The sequence below is a fragment of the Nicotiana attenuata genome, chromosome 11 (assembly GCF_001879085.1).
Source record: "Nicotiana attenuata strain UT chromosome 11, NIATTr2, whole genome shotgun sequence".
In the NCBI taxonomy this organism is placed as follows: Eukaryota; Viridiplantae; Streptophyta; class Magnoliopsida; order Solanales; family Solanaceae; genus Nicotiana; species Nicotiana attenuata.
The window spans coordinates 32,771,216-32,789,742 of record NC_031999.1 but is presented as its reverse complement, the minus strand read 5'-3'; the positions used below and the strand labels follow the sequence as shown (position 1 = coordinate 32,789,742).

The window sequence follows — 18,527 nt, the reverse complement described above, 5'->3', positions numbered from 1 at the left end:
GTGTGTGTGTCCACGTCTCTGGGAGATTCTATTATTGTAAACCGTGTCTATCGCTCGTATGTGGTTACTATTGGGAGTCTTGAGACTAGTGTAGATCTCTTACTTCTTGATATGGTAGATTTTGATTTTATCTTAGATATGGATTGGCTTTCACCTTATCATGCTATATTGGATTGTCACGCCAACACGGTGAGCTTAGACATGCCGGGGTTGCCTCGATTAGAGTGGAAAGGGACTTCTGGACATTCTACCAGCTGGGTTATCTCTTATGTGAAGGCTTGGCGTATGGTCGAAAGGGATGTCTAGCTTATTTGGCTTATATTCGCTATTCTAGTGCGGAGGTTCCTTCCATAGATTTAGTACCAGTAGTTCATGAGTTTCCATAGGTATTTCCTGCAGATGTGTCGGGATGCCCCCCAACAGAGATATTGACTTCTGTATTGATTCGGCTCCGGGCACTCAACCCATTTCTATTCCACCATATCGTATGGCCAAGCCGGAGTTGAAGGAATTGAAGGAGCAATGGCAAGATTTGCTTGATCAGGGATTCATCAGACCTAGTGTCTTGCCCTAGGGTGCGCCGGTGTTGTTTGTAAAGAAGAAAGATGGTTCAATGAGGATGTGTATAGATTATCTGTAGTTGAACAAGGTCACTATCAAGAACAAGTATCTGTTGCGGAGAATTGATGATTTATTTGATCAGCTTCAGGGTGCCAAGGTGTTTCCAAAGATTGATTTGAGGTCTGGCTACCATCAATTGAGGATTAGGGCATCTGATGTCCTAAGACAATTTTTCAAACTCGGTATGGGCTCTATGAGTTCCTAGTGATGTCATTTGGGCTGACAAATGCCCCAACAACATTTATAGATTTGATGAACCAGGTGTTCAAGCCCTATTTGGATTCTTTTGTGATTGTATTCATTGATGATATCTTGATCTACTCCCGCAGTCGAGAGGAGCATGAGCAGCATCTTCGGATTGTACTCTACACCTTGAGAGATAACCAGTCATATGCCAAGTTTTCAAAGTGTGAGTTTTGGTTAGACTCAATCGCCTTTTTGGGGCATGTTGTATTGGAAGATGGCATAAAGGTGGATCCTAAGAAGGTTGAGGCGGTTAAGAACTGGCCTAGACCTACTTCAGCTACAGAGATCCGGAGTTTTCTGGGTTTGGCGAGTTATTATCGCCGGTTCATGGAGGGGTTTTCATCCATAGCAGCCCTATTGACTAGATTGACCCAGAAGGATGCCCCATTCAGATGGTCGGATGAGTGTGAGTTGAGCTTTCAGAAGCTCAAGACTGCCTTGACTACGGCGCCAATGTTGGTGTTGCCCAACGGTTCAGGATCTTACACGATGTGTTGTGATGCATCTCGTATTGGACTCGGTGTAGTATTGATGCAGGATGGCAGGGTGATTACATATGCATCACGGCAGTTGAAGGTATATGAGAAGAATTACCTTGTTCATGACTTTGAGTTGGCAGTAGTTGTTCATGCGCTGAAGATTTGGAGGCATTATATTTACGGCATGTCGTGCGAGGTATTCACGGATCATCGGAGTCTACAGTACTTGTTTAAGCAAAAGGATCTCAACTTGAGGCAGATGAGGTGGTTGGAGCTGTTGAAAGACTATGATATCACCATTTTCTATCACCTCAGGAAGGCCCATGTGGTGGTCGATGCCTTGAGTAGAAAGGCTATGAGTATGGGCAGCCTTGCGTATATTCTAGTTGGTGAGAGGCCGCTTGAAGCAGACGTTCAGTCGCCCGGTCTTTCAAAGCCCATTCGTGTTTTAGCTTGCACAGTCGCCCGGTCTTTATTGTATGAGCGCATCAGAAAACGTCAGTATGATGATCCCCATTTGCTTGTCCATAGGAACACGGTGCGGCACGATGGTGCCAATCAGGTTATTGTTGGAGATGATGAGGTTTTGAGTCTTAAGGAGGCCCAATATTCCCGGTATTCTATTCATCAGGGTTCCACCAAGATATATCAGGACTTGCGATAACATTATTGGTGGAGGAGAATGAAGAAGGATATAGTTGCATATGTAGCTCGGTGTATAAATTGTCAATAGAAAGTACGAGCATCAGAGGCCTGGTGATTTGCTTCAGAAGTTAGAGATTTTTGAGTGTAAATGGGAGCGTATCACTATGGATTTGTAGTAGGACTCCCACGGACTCAGAAGAAGTTCGACACAGTATGGTTCATTATGGACAGGTTGACCAAGTCGGCACATTTCATTCCAGTAGCAGTTACATATTCTTTGGAGCGGTTAGCTGAGATCTATATCCGCGAGATCGTCTGTCTTCACGGTGTGCCCGTGTCCATCATTTCTGATTGAGGCACGCAGTTCACCTCGCACTTCTGGAGGGTCGTACAACGTGAGTTAGGCACGCACGTTGAGTTGAGTACATTGTTTCATCCCCAGACGGACAGACAATCCGAGCGCACTATTCAGATATTGGAAGATATGTTTCGCATTTGTGTTATGTATTTCGGGGGTTCTTGGGATCAGTTCTTGCCGCTTGCGGAGTTTACCTATAACAACAACTACTAGTCAAGCATTTAGATGGCTCTCTATGAAGCATTATACGGGAGGCGGTGCCGTTCGCCAGTTGGTTGGTTTGAGCCGAGAGAAGCTCGGTTGTTGGGTACTGATTTGGTACAGGATGCCTTGGATAAGGTCAAGATTATTCAGGATAGACTTCCACAGCTCAGTCTAGGCAAACGAGTTATGCCGACCGTAGAGTTCGTGATGTTGCAATCATAGTTGGAGAGAGGGTATTGCTCCCGATTTCACCTATGAAGAGTGTGATGAGGTTCGGAAAGAAGGGCAAGTTGAGCCCTAGGTTTATCGGACCCTTTGAGATTCTTGAGAGAGTGGGTGAGGTGGCCTTCAGGCTTGCACTACCACCTAGTTTATCAGCAATTCATCCGGTGTTCCATGCGTCTATACTCCAGAAGTATCACGGTGATCTGTCCCATGTATTAGATTTCAGCTTAGTCCTATTGGACAAGGATTTGACTTATGAGGAGGAGCCGGTAGCTATTCTAGGCTGGCAGGTCCGACAATTGAGGTCTAAGAGTTACCTTCAGTTCGAGTGCAGTGGAGAGGTCAGCCGATCGAGGTAGCTACTTGGGAGTCCGAGTCGAACATGCGGAATAGATATACATACCTCTTCACCAATCCAAGTACATTTCTATTTCCGTTCAAGGATGAACGCTTGTTTTAGAGGTGGAGAATGTGATGACCCGATAGGTCATTTTTAATTTTAACCTTCATTTATGTTTTTCGAAATCTCGATTAGCTCCATTTAACCTTCCTCAATTTGTGTGCGCAGTCCGCATCTTTTTTCGAAAGGTTTTTATGTGAGAATTTGATAAAAATGCGAAACCCTGCTTTAAAATTCATTTGAGTTAACTTCGGTCAACGTTTTGTATAAACGGACTCAGATCAGTGTTTTGACAGTCCCGGTGGGTCCCTGTCGTGATTTGGGACTTGGACGTATGTACCGAATCAAATTCTCAAGTCCCTAGCTTGATTTAACGCCATTTGTTAAAAACTAGAGATTTAAAGGTTTAAAGAATTTCTAAGTTTTACCGTAAATTGACTATTTTGATATCGGGCTCGGATTGCGATTCCGAGAGTTAGAATAGCTCTGTTATGTCATTTGAGGTTATTCCAGATTGATTTTCCATGTTTCGGCGTGAGTTATAGAATTGAAAATTTCACAAATTCATTAAGTTCGAATCGAGGTACGATTTGTAGTTTCAGCGTTATTTAATGTGATTTGAGACCTCGAGTAGGTCCGTGCCATTACGGTACTTATTGGTATATTCGAACGAGGTCCCGAGTGGCTCGGGTGAGTTTCGAACGGGTTTCGGATCGTTAGGAGCATGCTGGACAGGTCTGGTTCTGGTGCGTCGCACTTGCGAAATTTTTTAGCGCAGGTGTGTGGCTGCTTCTGCGAAATTGGCACAGGCCCTGTTGCATCGCTTCTGCGGAGTTTTTGCACGCAGGTGCAATACCGCTTCTGCGGCCCAGTGATCGCAAATGCTGAAGGGCTCGCTTCTGCGGCTCCTTTGGGCACTTCTGCGCAGTCGCAAATGCGACTTAATTTCCGCAAATGCGGACCTCTGCCAAGCAAGCCGGCTTCGCAGATGCGAGAATTTTTCTCACAAAAAGTGAGACCGCATGTGCGATATAATTTTTCGCAAATGCGAAATGACCTGAACAGAATGCTTAAGTTCGGGAGTTTGGTATTTTTGTTCATTTTTGAGTTTGAAGCCTCGGTTTTGTGCGATTCTGGAGGGATTCTTCACGAGTTTGAGTTAGGTAAGTGTTCTATATCTGAAATTGATAATATTTCTTGATTCCATACCAATGTAACACTAAACAAATCTCATATTTTCAAATCATGAAAGATATATTGAGCTATTATATTAATATTTTATAAAAATAGGAAATAAAAGCTTCTAGAGTAATCTAAAATGGGAAGTAGATTGCACATGACTAATCTACCTGGAGGATGCCAATTTTTGTAGCCAAGTTGGTTCATAAATATTTTTTATGAGACAAATTACAAAATTCTCTTTTTTTATATTTTGTAATCAAATAAGTCAAAAGATTTCTATTTTCAGTCAAAATTATATTATTTTTGGCGCTTACCAAGAATAAGATGAGTTATTAATTATATCTGTTGTCTACTTTTAAGGCAACTAGCAATGGTATTTCTTATTTTTATTAAGACTCCAATTTACCTTTAAAATTGGATAACAATTAAACTTATAATGTGGTTTTAAGAACACGTGATTTTACTTAATACCAATTGATAAATGTAAATATTAGTAACAAAAATAAATAATAAGATAAAGCAAACCAGTATTTGAATGGAATTCAGTCCTCAAGCTCGGATACCCTCAAGCTGATTGGTGTAAGAACAGTTAAAAATATAAGCAAGCTGATGAACAAGAGTATAAATTGAAGAGAAAGTGTTATATTGCTTTGATATCTCAGAATGTAAGTGCCCTACAAATGATTGGGACTCCTCTTTATATAGTAGAGGAATCCTAATTATGGTATAACTCTAATTACAGAAGAAAATCCTATGACTAGCTAGTTAACCGTCCTTGATTTGATCCGTTCCGAGATTTCCGCCATGATCTCCGACCAGTCACGGATATCTCGCCTTTATGTTGTTATGCTACCTTCGATCTTACTCGATGTTTGTCTCGTTTGGTCTCAATCACTACCGACCCCGATCTTGATAGCTACCTCGAATCTCAAACTCGGTACCTTGTCCTCGTGCCTCGATCTGATCTATTACGGGACCGGTCTTCGATCCTTCACACCGGTCTCGATAAATCAGTAAAATCGGGTGGGACCGATTTTAACCGTATACATCGACAATACACAAATTAAAACAAGTTAATTCCTGAGGGGATCCTATGTAACACTAAACAAATCTCATATTTTCAAATCATGAAAGATATTTTGAAATATTATATAATATTTTATAAAAATAGGAAATAAAATCTTCTAGAGTAGTCTAAAATGGGAAGTACATTGCACATGACTAATCTACCAAGAGGATGTCAATTTGTGAAGCCAAATTGGTTCATAAATATTTTTTATTTATTTTATAAGTCAACTAATAAAATGCCAAGAAGGTTGAACTTCATTGCCTACTTCTCTATTTTTGTACTATATGAGACAAATTAAAAAAAGTCTATTTTCAGTCAAAAATATTTTGTTTTGGTGCTTACCAATGAATAAGATGAGTTCTTAATTATATCTGCTGTATACTGTTAAGGCAACTAGCAATGGCACTTCTTATTCGTATTAAGACTCCAATTTATTGTTTGCTTTTTTCTCTAATTTACTGTACAATAATTCTACTATTAAGATTTTGGACTTTTCGAGGGATTTTTTAATCAGTAAATGTACTTTGTTTGCCTATAAATATTCATCTCAACAGAGTATATTCTACCTTTGTCCCCAAGATTGTCATACCTATAGAAATTTGACTTGTTTAGTTTAATGAAATCTTGATACCCATCACAAATAACGCACACAAACGAAGACTTGAGATAAATAGGAACATGCTAGTGTTACTGTTACATATGCGGCCTTATTCGATTTAGATTTAAATTCTACAATACGACAGAGATTTCGGATTTGAGTTTTGATAATGGAGAAATCTCTAGAGTACTTAGAGGTTTACACAATGCCAATGTAGATTAGTCAGGTCAATAGATTCTGGATACCAAATGATTATAAAAAAAAAAAAAAAAAAAAAAAGCCACCTTAAAATGTCTAGTCAACCTTAAAGATATTCTGGCAGCTGAGAATCAAAACTCTTTATGCCATAGCTAAATACTTCACTACTAGGGACTGTCAGCTCTATAAATAAGAAAATTAATTATTTCAACTCTACTATTGTTCCAAGTTTACACCTTTCTCTATAAATTTCTTGGTTTTTTATCACTTTTTCTAAATATGGGGTTTTTATTTTGTAAATCTGCAAAGCTTGCTCATGCTTCTTCAAGCCAGTTCTTTGGTAGAATCCACTATCTTCTTCCAATTTATCTCTGCTTTTTTTGAATAAAATTTATAAAAAAGTTGAACTGCATTGTGATTTCTTAAACACCCTTTTTTGTATATGTAATTTAGGGATTCTTGAGATATAATTCTACCTTCTTCTCTATTTATTTATGAAATTTCATGTTAGCTAAAAAAAAATGAAGTGTTGAAAAGCACCTTAAAACTACCAATTTGATCCTGTGAATAGGAACACAATATTTGCTACGAGTGTTTCACTCTAGTCAAAGATTTATATGCCACTAGCAGATGTAAAAATTATAGTGCTAGAGAAACTATTTTTCTTTTTATTTATATAAACCGAGACGAGCTTAAATGGAGCGACGGACAGTGAGGATTCATAAAGCCGACCTTGATATGATTGTATTGTAGCAAATAAAAACACAATCATGTATAACGTTCATAATATGATTAAAGTATGCATGTTATTGTCATGGCTCATTTCTTCCTTCTGTTGAATACAATATAGTTGTTCAATTCTAATGGGCAGCCCGGTGCACACTAAGCTCTCGCTATTGCGCGAGGTCCGGGGAAGGGCAAGACCACAAGGGTATATCGTAGGGAGCCTTAGCCTGCATTTCTGCAAGAGGCTGTTTCTAGGGGTCGAACCTGTGATCTCCTGGTCACAAGGCAACAACTTTACCAGTTACGCCGAGACTCCCCCTTATTCTATATGTCAAATTCTATTTCCAAGCTGATGACATCTTTGCAATTCTTATTTCAGATCCTAAAACTGGCCTTAGCAATGAGAAAAAGGAACCAGTTCATTCTCATAAACAGTCATTCTATGACAATTCTAGCAAAAGTGAGTCATGTATTCACAGAAACCTCAAGTCCTTTACCTTCAATGACCTCAAGAATGCAACTAGGAACTTCCGAGCTGATAGTCTTCTTGGCGAGGGAGGTTTTGGATGCGTATTCAAAGGATGGATCGACGAAAATACTTTTGCTCCCTGCAAACCAGGAAATGGAATGGTGGTAGCTGTCAAGAAACTTAAGCCTGAAAGCTTCCAAGGGCACAAAGAATGGCTTGTATGTCATCAAGAAACTACAGCATTATAACGGCCAAGGTCCAACTGCCAAGGTATTGCCCGCTTTGGCCCAAACTGCGGAGCCTCACGATTAGTTGAATTCTTGAGCCTTCCTTATATGGCCCCTAAAGTTTTCCTCCCATTTCGATCTGGGATTTGTCTAAGGAAAGCTTCACAACAAACCTCCTTTCAAAGTCAATTGCTAGCAGTCCATGGAAAGTTACACCCACCATTTAGGAACTCAGCGTCCTCGTTGAGGTTTGCCAAGATAAGGCGAGTTCATTAGTCCAGGGCTCCAGGCCCCTTATTCATTAAAGCTAAGTGAACAAAATTGTGAGGTCACGAAGGTTTGGCCACAATGGACAATACCTTGACAGTTAGGCCTGGACTGTTACAAGAATTTTTCTTTAAAATGTTTTTTGTAGCACTTGTCTTTTGTGATTTAACATTTTTTTCCATATATCTTACCTGCAGGCAGAGGTTAACTACTTAGGACAGCTTCACCATGAAAATCTAGTGAGGTTAATTGGATATTGCTCAGAGTTTGATAACATGCTTCTTGTTTATGAGGTCATGACAAAAGGAAGTTTGGAAAATCATTTATTTAAAAGTGAGTCAATCTCTTTACAAAACTGTTTCCAGAAAATATTTCTATATATTTCCTGTCATTTCACATGAACCTTCATTTTTGTATGCTTAGTAATCGATAGAAGCAGAGGCGGACCTATGTGTTATAGTGAGGGGTCACTGGACCCTAAGTTTTGGTAGAAATCTTGTATGTATGTATATATATATATATACACCTTGAAAATGGTTAATTTAAAGCACTTGACACGCTAAACACTAAAAGCCTTTAGGAGGCACTGGTTGAGTAGAATACTATGCCTCTGTCGCATAAAAATCATGGGTCCGCCTCTGGATAGAAGACTAACATCGTTGATCCTTCAATTGTTTTATGCAGAAGGAGTTCAACTTATACCTTGGGCTACACGAATGTGTATTGCAGTAGACGTTGCGCGAGGCTTGTCCTTCTTACACGGTCTAGAAGCAAATGTTATTTACCGCGATCTCAAGGCTTCAAACATACTACTAGATTCAGTAAACTCTCCAAATCTGTAACAATGATTAGAACTAGAAAACTGTTTCTCCAAAACTTATAGATTGAATTTGTGCAGGATTTCAATGCCAAGCTATCAGATTTTGGACTGGCAAGAGATGGTCCTAGTGGAGACAGAACTCATGTCTCAACCAGGGTTATAGGTACTATGGGTTATGCTGCACCAGAATATGTTTCATCAGGTTTCTTTCGTTAACCTCAACTTATGTTTTTCAAATTAAACTAGTTATCTTGTTATTGTGACCGAAGGGGAGCCTTGAAGCAACGGTAAGTTGTCTCTGTGTGACCTATAGGTCAGGGGTTCGAGCCGTGGAAGCAGCCACTAATGCTTGCATTAGAGTAGGCTGTCTACATAACACCCCAAGGCCCCAAGGGGTGCGTTCCTTCCCTGGACCGTTGCGTGAACGCGGGATGCTTTGTGCACCATGTTGCCCTTTTTTTTTTATCATGTTATTCTGGTCATCTAATTTGAGTCACTTATTCATTCTTGTTCCTTACTGATTTAATGTGTATAAACTGACAGTGTAAAATTTTTTACACTATGCGGTGTAACTTAACCTGTTGTAGCAGGTTGTCCACATTATATTTTATGTAACCTGTAGTTATTTTTAGGTGACTTGATAACGTAAAAATAACTTAAAATTCGTTTACACTGTCAGTGCATAGAAAATTGTGGCAACTTCCTTTTCTTTTTTCTTGTTTTATATTGGATACATGTTACATGCACAGACAGTGTAAAGATTTTTACATTACCAGTATAGATTAACATGTCATAGTAGGTTAGTTACCATCTTTCACCAGTAATACTTACCATAGAAATGTATTTACCATGTAAGTGATCTAATCGTGTACATAGTCGGTGCATAGAGCTTAAAGTATCTGATATTTTGCAGGTTTTTTCACTGATTTTTCCAACTCAACTTGTTCCAAACAGGTCACTTGACACCAAAGAATGATGTCTACAGTTTTGGGGTTGTTCTACTAGAGTTGCTCTCCGGGAAACGAGCAACGGGTGATGAAAATGCAGGAGGGGTTGATGAAACATTGGTGGAATGGGCAACACCATTCCTAAGTGATAACAGAAGAGTACTGAGAATCATGGACACATGATTAGGGGGACAGTACTCAAAGAAAGCTGCCCAAACTGCAGCTGCCCTTGCTCTGAGGTGCCTCGACGTTGATCCGAAACTTAGGCCAACCATGAATGAAGTTCTAGCAACACTAGAGCTTGTGCAAGCACCAAAAGATGTTACTAATAAGAGCTTACAACAGATTAGACAATGCAGATGACAAGATAAGTCACCCTCAATTTTTTCTCATAGTTATCAGTAGCTGGAGAAATGTCCATCATGTGAATAGTCATTGACAAGGGTGCATAAAAGGCTAGCCCGGTGCACTAAGCTCTCGCTATGTACGGGGTCCGGAGAAGGGCCGGACCACAAAGGTCTATCGTATTTCATACGCAGCCTTACCCTGCATTTCTGCAAGAGGCTGTTTCCACGAACAGGGGTGCATGCATGACTAAAATAAAGAAAGGGATTTTTACGCACTACAGCCGCCTCCCAAAATAATAACGGGAAAATGTATATTTTTATACATTAATGTATAATATGCATATTTTATACATATTCAATGAATATTTTGGCTGATGGTTGTAATTATCTTTGGCCGACCAGTCATATGTGTTAAAAGCCCAAAAAAATAAGCTTCACAGGGAAGCTCCCCCCCGCCCCCCTCCCCCAACCTCCCCCCACCACAGACACTAAAGTGCTCGGACGCTTCCTAGCTCTACCATATCTTTTGTTTCATTTCTCCTGGAACAATCACAAACATCTCTTTTTCTATTGCATATTGATTAAGTATATACTCACTTAGATATCCAAGATTTGAAATACAAAATCGAGAACACTAAATAAAAATCTATTAATTATTTCAAAGAGAAATAAAAATCTAAAGAATCCAATATACAGTATACCATGCAATCACATTTGTCAAAAGTGACACAGATTATACAAACTTCACCTTAACAGGAGCAAACTCTGCTGTCTGTCTAATACCTACAACTAATGAAACAATTTGAGAAATCCTTTTTTGGTAATTCTCTTATAAGAGAACAAAGTCCCAGAAAAGATGGCCTCAAAAGAAAAATAAAGGAAAAACAATAGTAAAGAAAGAAAGAACCACAACAGTTCTTACAATTGGTAGCAACAGAGATTTTTTCAAAAAAATGCAAATTCTATTGCTCTTTACTTCTTCTTTTCCATGTTCTCTTCAGTTTTCCATACAACTTCATCTAAGGAGGTTGAAAGATTCTTGTAGAACTGCATAAAGAAAAGATGGACAAGAAATTGTTTAAACAAATGAAGAAATAAACCAATCTTATAGCAGTGGTATAGCAATGGACCGATCACTTGCGAAAAGAGTTGAAGAAGACAGGAGGAGGATGCGAAGAAACTGATTAATAGAGCAATCAATAACTACAACAACGACGACGACAACGACGACAAACCCCGTGTAATCCCACAGATAGGGGTCTGAGGAGGGTAGTATGTACGCAGCCTTACCGTTACCTTATGCAGGTAGAGAGGCTGTTTCTGGTAGACCCTCGGCTCCAAGCAAGCATGCAAATCACAACAGAAATACAGTAGTGTAAAAGTCAGAAAAGCATTAACAACAGCAAGGAAGTAGACCAACCATTAACTATACCTTGCTTTTAAATTTGTTGGACTCAACTATACTAATACCTTGTATATATTCCCCTCAATTCAGATCCATAGGCTTCATCTTTTAACAATTTTTATGTTGACCGTCAACCTACCACAATCCTCCTCCTTTATCCGGATTCGACCGGCTAGTCAGTACACTTTCTGAATTCATATAGGCCAATATGCAATTGCTTCTTCAAAAAAGGATAACCATGTCTCAATTATTCCAAGGAGTGGATTCGTTTCTCTAATCTTTCAACATGCATACAATTCTTAGTCTTTTAATCGAATGTTCTTTCTACCGTTTAAACCTCAAGTTTGTGTTCCTCCTGGATCAATTAGTTTGCGATTATACGTGTCAAAACACCTACGAATACCTACTGATTGTCCGTACTGCTTCCTGAGTTCAGCATTGTCATTTTAATATTATTTTGGAAGTTTAGCCGAATATCGTACCTTGTGGAATTCCAAAGTGTCACCTTTTGCCTTGCGCACCTCAACCATATGAAGAGACGGAGCAACTTGAAATATCTAATTTGAAGATCAAACAGTGTTCAGAATAAAATAAGAAATATCTACCTTAAAAGAAGGTCAACTAGGATGCACATTTAAATACCTCAGTGGAAACATTAAGGTTCCCTTTTCTTCCGGCTTTCAGATTTTGGAGCCTCATCTGAGAGAAACATAAGAACGGTTTAATGCTTCATTTCCATTACAATAACTTTTAAACATATTAGAGGAATCTACATGCGAATTGAATGAATCACTGAATTTCATCACAACCTTGTAGTTCTTTTTGCTAACATCAAAGCCGAGAGGTTTAGCAGCTTCTTCGATCTTACTGATTATCTCGTTGGCCGGGCATTTAGATGTGAACCTCGTTTCTCGCTTGAATCCCTGAGAGCAACGGTATCAACGCATTTGTCAATATAGGAAGAATGGAACAGTACAAACATCATCGATGATGTTTCCTACAAAGTGGAAAAGCATTTAAAACAAAATAACGTTTGTGACCTGTTCGTCGAAGAGATTGCCAAGGTTAAGTCCTTGTGACATAGAAATCAACTCGAATGCATTCATGGAAGTTGGCTTCTCTTCTTTTTTCTCTGTTACATGATATTCCTGTTGTAACGCCAAGGAAGGAGTAACATGTGAGATAAATTTCATACTACAGCCACTTCTTTCCTCTAAATTCGACGCAAAATTTACTGCATTCCATATGTTCGGTATGCTTACTTCAGAGTCTTTGAAAACAGCTTCAACATCATCCAGGTTTGCATCTTCTATCTCGTCGAAAACAGGTGGTCTATAATCTTTCTTAAACCACTCATCCTCCAAAATTTCAGGGGCGGTAATACGCTGCATAGAATATATATCTCATGAATAAGAGGAAAAAGGGGGAAAATAATTACATTATTGGGCCTCCTCCAAAATAATAGCCGGCCAGTGAATATGTTTTGTATATGTTGGCTAGCGCCTGTTATAAGAGGCGGATCTAGGATTTAAGTTTAATGGATTTAGCTTTTAAAATTTTTAATTTTGAATTATCGGTTCAAATTTAGCAGGTTTTTACATATAAGTCCATACCCCATATCGAAAGTTGTGGGTTCAGTTGAACCTGTAGCGGAAAGGCTATATCTGCCCCTGCCTGTAATTAATTTCAGTCGATTGGCCAAAAATGAAAAGAATTGTAGTCACAAGCTATAAACCAAGAAGGTTCTGTCAAAATGTCTAGTATGCATACCGTCGTAGGATTTGGATCCAAGATGCGATTAATTAACTTCATGGCAGCAAAAGAGATCCAAGGTGGGCAAGTAAATTCAGCAGCAGATATCTGTGCGTACCAAAATAGATATAGTGAAACTAGCCAAGAAATGCACAAAAAACGATTGAATGGTACGAAATGGTTAAGTAAAATGCTCACTTTGTTATACAGGTTCATGAGATTGGAGTCGTCAAAAGGCAAGTAACCTGCAAGCAGTACAAAGAGTATGACTCCGCACGACCAGAGATCTGCCGTTGCACCATCATATCCTCGGTCATTGAGTACCTAATAAAGGAGTCCAATTTTTCAGGCTAAGATTCAATTGATGTTTTCTTAAAACTTTCGAAGACCTCACGTAAATTTTCGATGTGGTCGGTTATGTAGGAGGAGGCCACTGAAAATGTGAAATCGCTTTTTGATATGTTGAACTTTCTTTTTCTTTTTCTTTTTTGGGCAAAGTAAAGGAAGTGAGGTAACTCATTCGAATCGGATAGCTAGAACTACTATAACTCCTATTTTAAACGAAGCCTTGCAGCTTGTTTTAAAGCACTAAAGAGAGAGATAGGACATTCTAAAGATAGTTGCTGAGGAAGCATCTGATTTCTAACTACGAGTCCGTTTTCAAGCTAACTGAATACTTTATCTTTTGCAAGTCTGTTACGGCAAAATCAAATAGGTATACATGAGTACGAACAGAAAGTTATGCTAAGCAGTTTTGTTATACCTCAGGAGCAACATAGTTGGGAGTTCCACAGGTGGTATGTAGTAAGCCATCGTCCTGGAAATTACAACAAAAACTAAGAACAGTATCTGACTGAATTTGAGTCTCGTGACTCCCGTCAAAATGTGGAGAAAGAAATTTATTCCATTTGAAAGCTAAAATGATCAGCAGACTTGACATAAGGAGAGAAATTACTACATTCACTCATGACTTTTTTGTCACAATGTAAGAAATAAAAACAAAAAGAAGTCCATTAACAATGACATTGGAGGCAATTAAGACAAACAAGTAGTCAGCCGTCTATTATTGCTAACGCAGCAGCTATTTATTCTTCCAATGAAATTCACCAAAAATGACCTAGAGAACTGTCAAGACAAGTTAATGACACTGTGATTTCTTCTCTCAATTACAAACCAGATATCACCAAATTCATGGGCGTCGGAGTTGTAGACACAAGATAATTGAAAACTTTTGTTTATACTGGAACACAAACTAATACAGATGATTAATTGATGGTAATTGCGTTCTGAAGGATGACACTTAGAACGCCCTGCGCAACAGTTAGGTACTAGGTTGCAGAGTTCATAAGTACTAACGTAGAATGAGCAACATGTTCCCGAAAGATAAGGATACGGTTAGATGTACGTTACTTCTTTTTTTCCGGTATGTGAAGTTCTCTAACTTGTTCTTTTTGGTTGATATGAGGCTTGACAAGGCAACTTATTATGGGGTGAGTGTCTGACCGAAAAAAACTTATCTGCACCCAGTGTTTACATCAAACCACATTAAGTTACTACGATTAAGTATATTAATTAACCATGGTTAGCGATAAAAGTGCCTATCTGACACGTGTTTATTGGTTTACTGTAACAGCAAGTGTGGCTAAGTTTGTTCCCGTCTGACACCATGATCAGCTTTAGGATCAATGGAGGATTGTAAGTATTTAGGTTAACGAAACAAGCTCAGTAAGGGCTCAAATAACAGTGTTTTCACTGCATTAAATAATGATAACCACAAAGTAGAGGAGTTAAATACTTCATTTCAAAAGTTGAAGAGTTATTGAAAATAGTTACCCTGACTTGCTGGGATAGAGCACTCAATCCAAAATCAGAAACCTTGAGATTACCAGAAGAATCCAACAGTAAATTCTCAGGCTGCATAGCAAAAAATTGAGTTATAATTCCTGTGCGACTGACAGTGCAAAATTACAGTTAAAGTGACCTATAACCGATGCGGAGTCAGAATTTAAAGTTTATGTGTTCCGAACTTGTCACCGAACCCATGTTGTTCTTTCCTTATAAAGTTATTCTAAGCAAGTATGTATTATCCTTAAATCCTACTGAGGTTAATATTAATGGTATGGATGTACATAATGTTAATCGAAGGTGCAACGACCTAACGTCACTCCGAAAGGTTTAGAACGTGATTCCATGAGTCCAACATGCATTATATATAGTATCTATTTTACTCTACCGAGCCGCGCTATAGCTCTTTTTAGTTACTGGGTTCGCTGTTGAATATTTAAACAAATTTAGTGGATTTCCCCATACAAATACAGGGTATAAGCAAAAACTACTGGGTTTGTCCGAACCTGTATCTACTTCTCTAGCTCCGCCTCTGCAAATAACTATCTATAATAACCTTAAATTAGAAAGATTATTTACACTATCAGTGTATAAAAGTTAAATCCGCAAGAAAAGGTAGGACCGACGCAAGGGAAACAAAGACAGTAGCTCTGGAGCAAAAAGACTAGAATATAACTGAAGTGCTTTAACGGAAACAATACCGACCTTTAGATCTCTGTGATAAACTCCCCTACTATGACAATAATCAACAGCATTAATAAGCTGCTGAAAATACTTCCTTGCCTCTTCCTCGCGCATCCGTCCATGATTTACCTTTACATCAATAAATCAGGTGATAAACTTTAATGATCAATCAGAGTCAAAAGTATCAAAAGACTGTAAGCACCAAAATAGGTTTGAATAGCTGCTCAAAAGCAGATAAAAACCAAATCTGGAATCAGCAAGAAAAAGATCGATACTTTTTTTTGAGTGACGTGAAAAGGAAGAATCGGCCTTACAATTTTGTCAAATAACTCTCCACCTGTAACAAACTCCAAAACTATGAATATCTTTGTCTTGCTTCCCATCACCTGCGAGCAAATGAAATAGGCATGTTATGCGCACATCTTACATTTTGTGAAGTTACGTTTTTATCATTCAAAGAGTGCCCGGATCTAGATTACGGTGGTTGAGATAGAAAAAAGACCAACTCTACACACATTATGCACAATCAAATTCAAAGCAACGGCTTGGTTATTAGTTCAGCTGAACCAGCGCGACAGGTATACAGGATTCAGATGCGTATACATTGCCTTCACAAAGAAGTATAAACTAAGCGCATTTACCCACACAACACACAAATCGGACCAACCTCGTATAACTGTACAACATGAGGATGTCTGATTAACTTCGTTATAGCAATTTCCCGCTTTATCTGTCAAATTATACACAAGAGTTAACTACATATCAAAAACTCACACAAGAAACTACTAAATAAACCAAACCATACAAGAACGCAAATGAAAGGAGAACTTGAAAAGTTTACCTGTTCAGCCATTTTGTGCTTAAGGACCTTATCTTTATCAAGAATCTTGATTGCCACATTTTCTCCTGTCTCTGAATTCCTTGCAAATTTGACTTTAGCGAACGTTCCCTCGCCAATTGTCCTTCCTACTTCATATTTACCAACTCTACGCTTGATTTTTGCCCTACTCATTATCAACACACCAACACGATTCTGTAAAAAAGTATAAAGTTCCAGTTACATTTAACCCCTCACATTATTCATACACAACGCTAATAGAATGCTATTATATACACAAATAGTTGAGATCGAAATAACAAGCCATTATGCGGAAGCTAACAAAGTAAATCTTAGCGACGATAATATAAAAGAGAGAGAGAAAGGTAGGAAGTGCAGTTACAATTAACCCCCTCCCCCCCAAACAAACATTATTCATACACATAGCTAATGCTATTACATACACAAATGATTCTACTACTTGCATTCATTCAATTAATCTGCAGAGTTGTAACACAAACATACAGATTGAAATGAAGATCCTTCCAATATATACTTAGCTAATTCGACATAAAAAGAAGTCTGTTCTTGCAAGTTGAGGACTAAGGTAATTTGTGAAGAATTTTGATCTCAAAATAATCTTTCCAAGCAAGATTATTTGCTCCAAAATCAAAGAAAATAAAAGAGTGAGAGAATAAAGCAGTTAATGGCAATCAAGAATTCATCAATCCAACTCTTGTATTTATTTATTTATTTATTTATTTCTCTAATTTGTTAGAGGAGTAAGGATGAGAATCAAGATGACAACACCAATTAGTTAAACTAAGTCATATATAAAATACATATCTTGGAAATTGTTAATAAAAAAACCAGTGAGACTGAATAAAATAACAAAGAATTATTGGGACAATCAGTGATCAAACAACATATATGTGTGTGTGTGTGTGTGTGTGTGTGTGAGAGAGAGAGAGAGAGAGAGAGAGAGAGAGAGAGAGAGAGAGAGATCCAACAACCTCAAACATTTTTTACTTATAATCAGCAACAAATCATAGCATAATCCAGCTAGAACTGAAGCTAAATTCACAACAGAATAGACTAACAGAATAACCTCAACTTTTTAGAGAATCTTCAACCAAAAAAGGAAAAAGTGAAAGAAGAAAAAACACAACTTTTCACTAAACAGTGATTAAACAAGCAAAATCCTATACCATCAAGAACTGATTCCCACAAATTCTGATGAATAAAGAAAAGAACTTTCTTAATCCCCATCAACAAGAAAAGAGAAATCAAGAAAATAAACTTCAAATTCAAGATAAATGAACAAAATCCAAGTTACCCAATTTCAAAAGTTGAAGTACATGAAATGCAGATAAAGAGAAACTAAGTTAACTGAAAATCTCCAATCATTATTCCCCACAAAAATACCCAAAAAAGGCTAATTTGCAAAATTTAGCAAATTCCCACATAGCTACTTTATAAAAATTAACACAACAAAATTTATAAAGGCAAAAAGTAAGAGAAAGAAGCATATACTTTCAGCTGAACAGAGCAAACTTCACTGTGAAAAACAAAGCAATCAAATCTTGAAAATTCAGATTTATGAAATGGTTATCATTATTATATAGGAAACAAATTAATGCTTACGTTGTATGGTTGTGCATACACGATAAGAAAAGACTCAATTATTATTTTACCAGATATTTGAATGTGTGGACACTCCATTAACATGATGTCATTACATTCCAATTCCATGTTTTCTCTTGTCTTTTTTCAGGTAAGTAAATAAAGTGCTAAAATTAATTACTATTAGTATTATTGATAATTTAGTATGTTTCTAAACTCAAATATTAGCAAAGGCACATAGTTAAAAATTAATAATAACAATCTTTTATATGCTATGTGAGCTTTTTTGGTTTCTCAATAGATTTTAAGTGTCCGTGTTGGAGCCCGATTATAATTGGATTTGCATGACATAAGGGTAAAAATAACAGGGGCT

General features: G+C 38.0%; 1 protein-coding gene and 1 pseudogene across 4 annotated transcripts; one reads left to right on the top strand and one right to left on the bottom strand.

The window, feature by feature from the left end:
• Positions 3,903-10,149, top strand: LOC109234802 (annotated as a pseudogene).
• Positions 10,695-18,284, bottom strand: LOC109234319 (CBL-interacting serine/threonine-protein kinase 3-like). Of its 4 annotated transcripts, none has more exons than XM_019400248.1 (15): positions 18,176-18,284; positions 16,556-16,747; positions 16,382-16,444; positions 16,029-16,100; positions 15,736-15,843; positions 15,019-15,099; positions 13,949-14,002; positions 13,384-13,509; positions 13,204-13,293; positions 12,696-12,818; positions 12,474-12,581; positions 12,243-12,356; positions 12,076-12,132; positions 11,916-11,990; positions 10,695-11,075 (listed from the first exon to the last, which is right to left on the bottom strand). In XM_019400248.1, exons 1-15 carry the CDS (start codon positions 18,281-18,283, stop codon positions 11,001-11,003), a joined length of 1,446 nt encoding a protein of 481 aa, XP_019255793.1. In that variant the 5' UTR covers position 18,284; the 3' UTR covers positions 10,695-11,000. The 4 variants fall into 4 exon arrangements, with proteins under 4 accessions (XP_019255793.1, XP_019255794.1, XP_019255796.1 ...); XM_019400249.1 differs by lacking the exon at positions 18,176-18,284 and adding an exon at positions 18,065-18,169; XM_019400251.1 differs by lacking the exon at positions 18,176-18,284 and adding an exon at positions 17,868-17,884.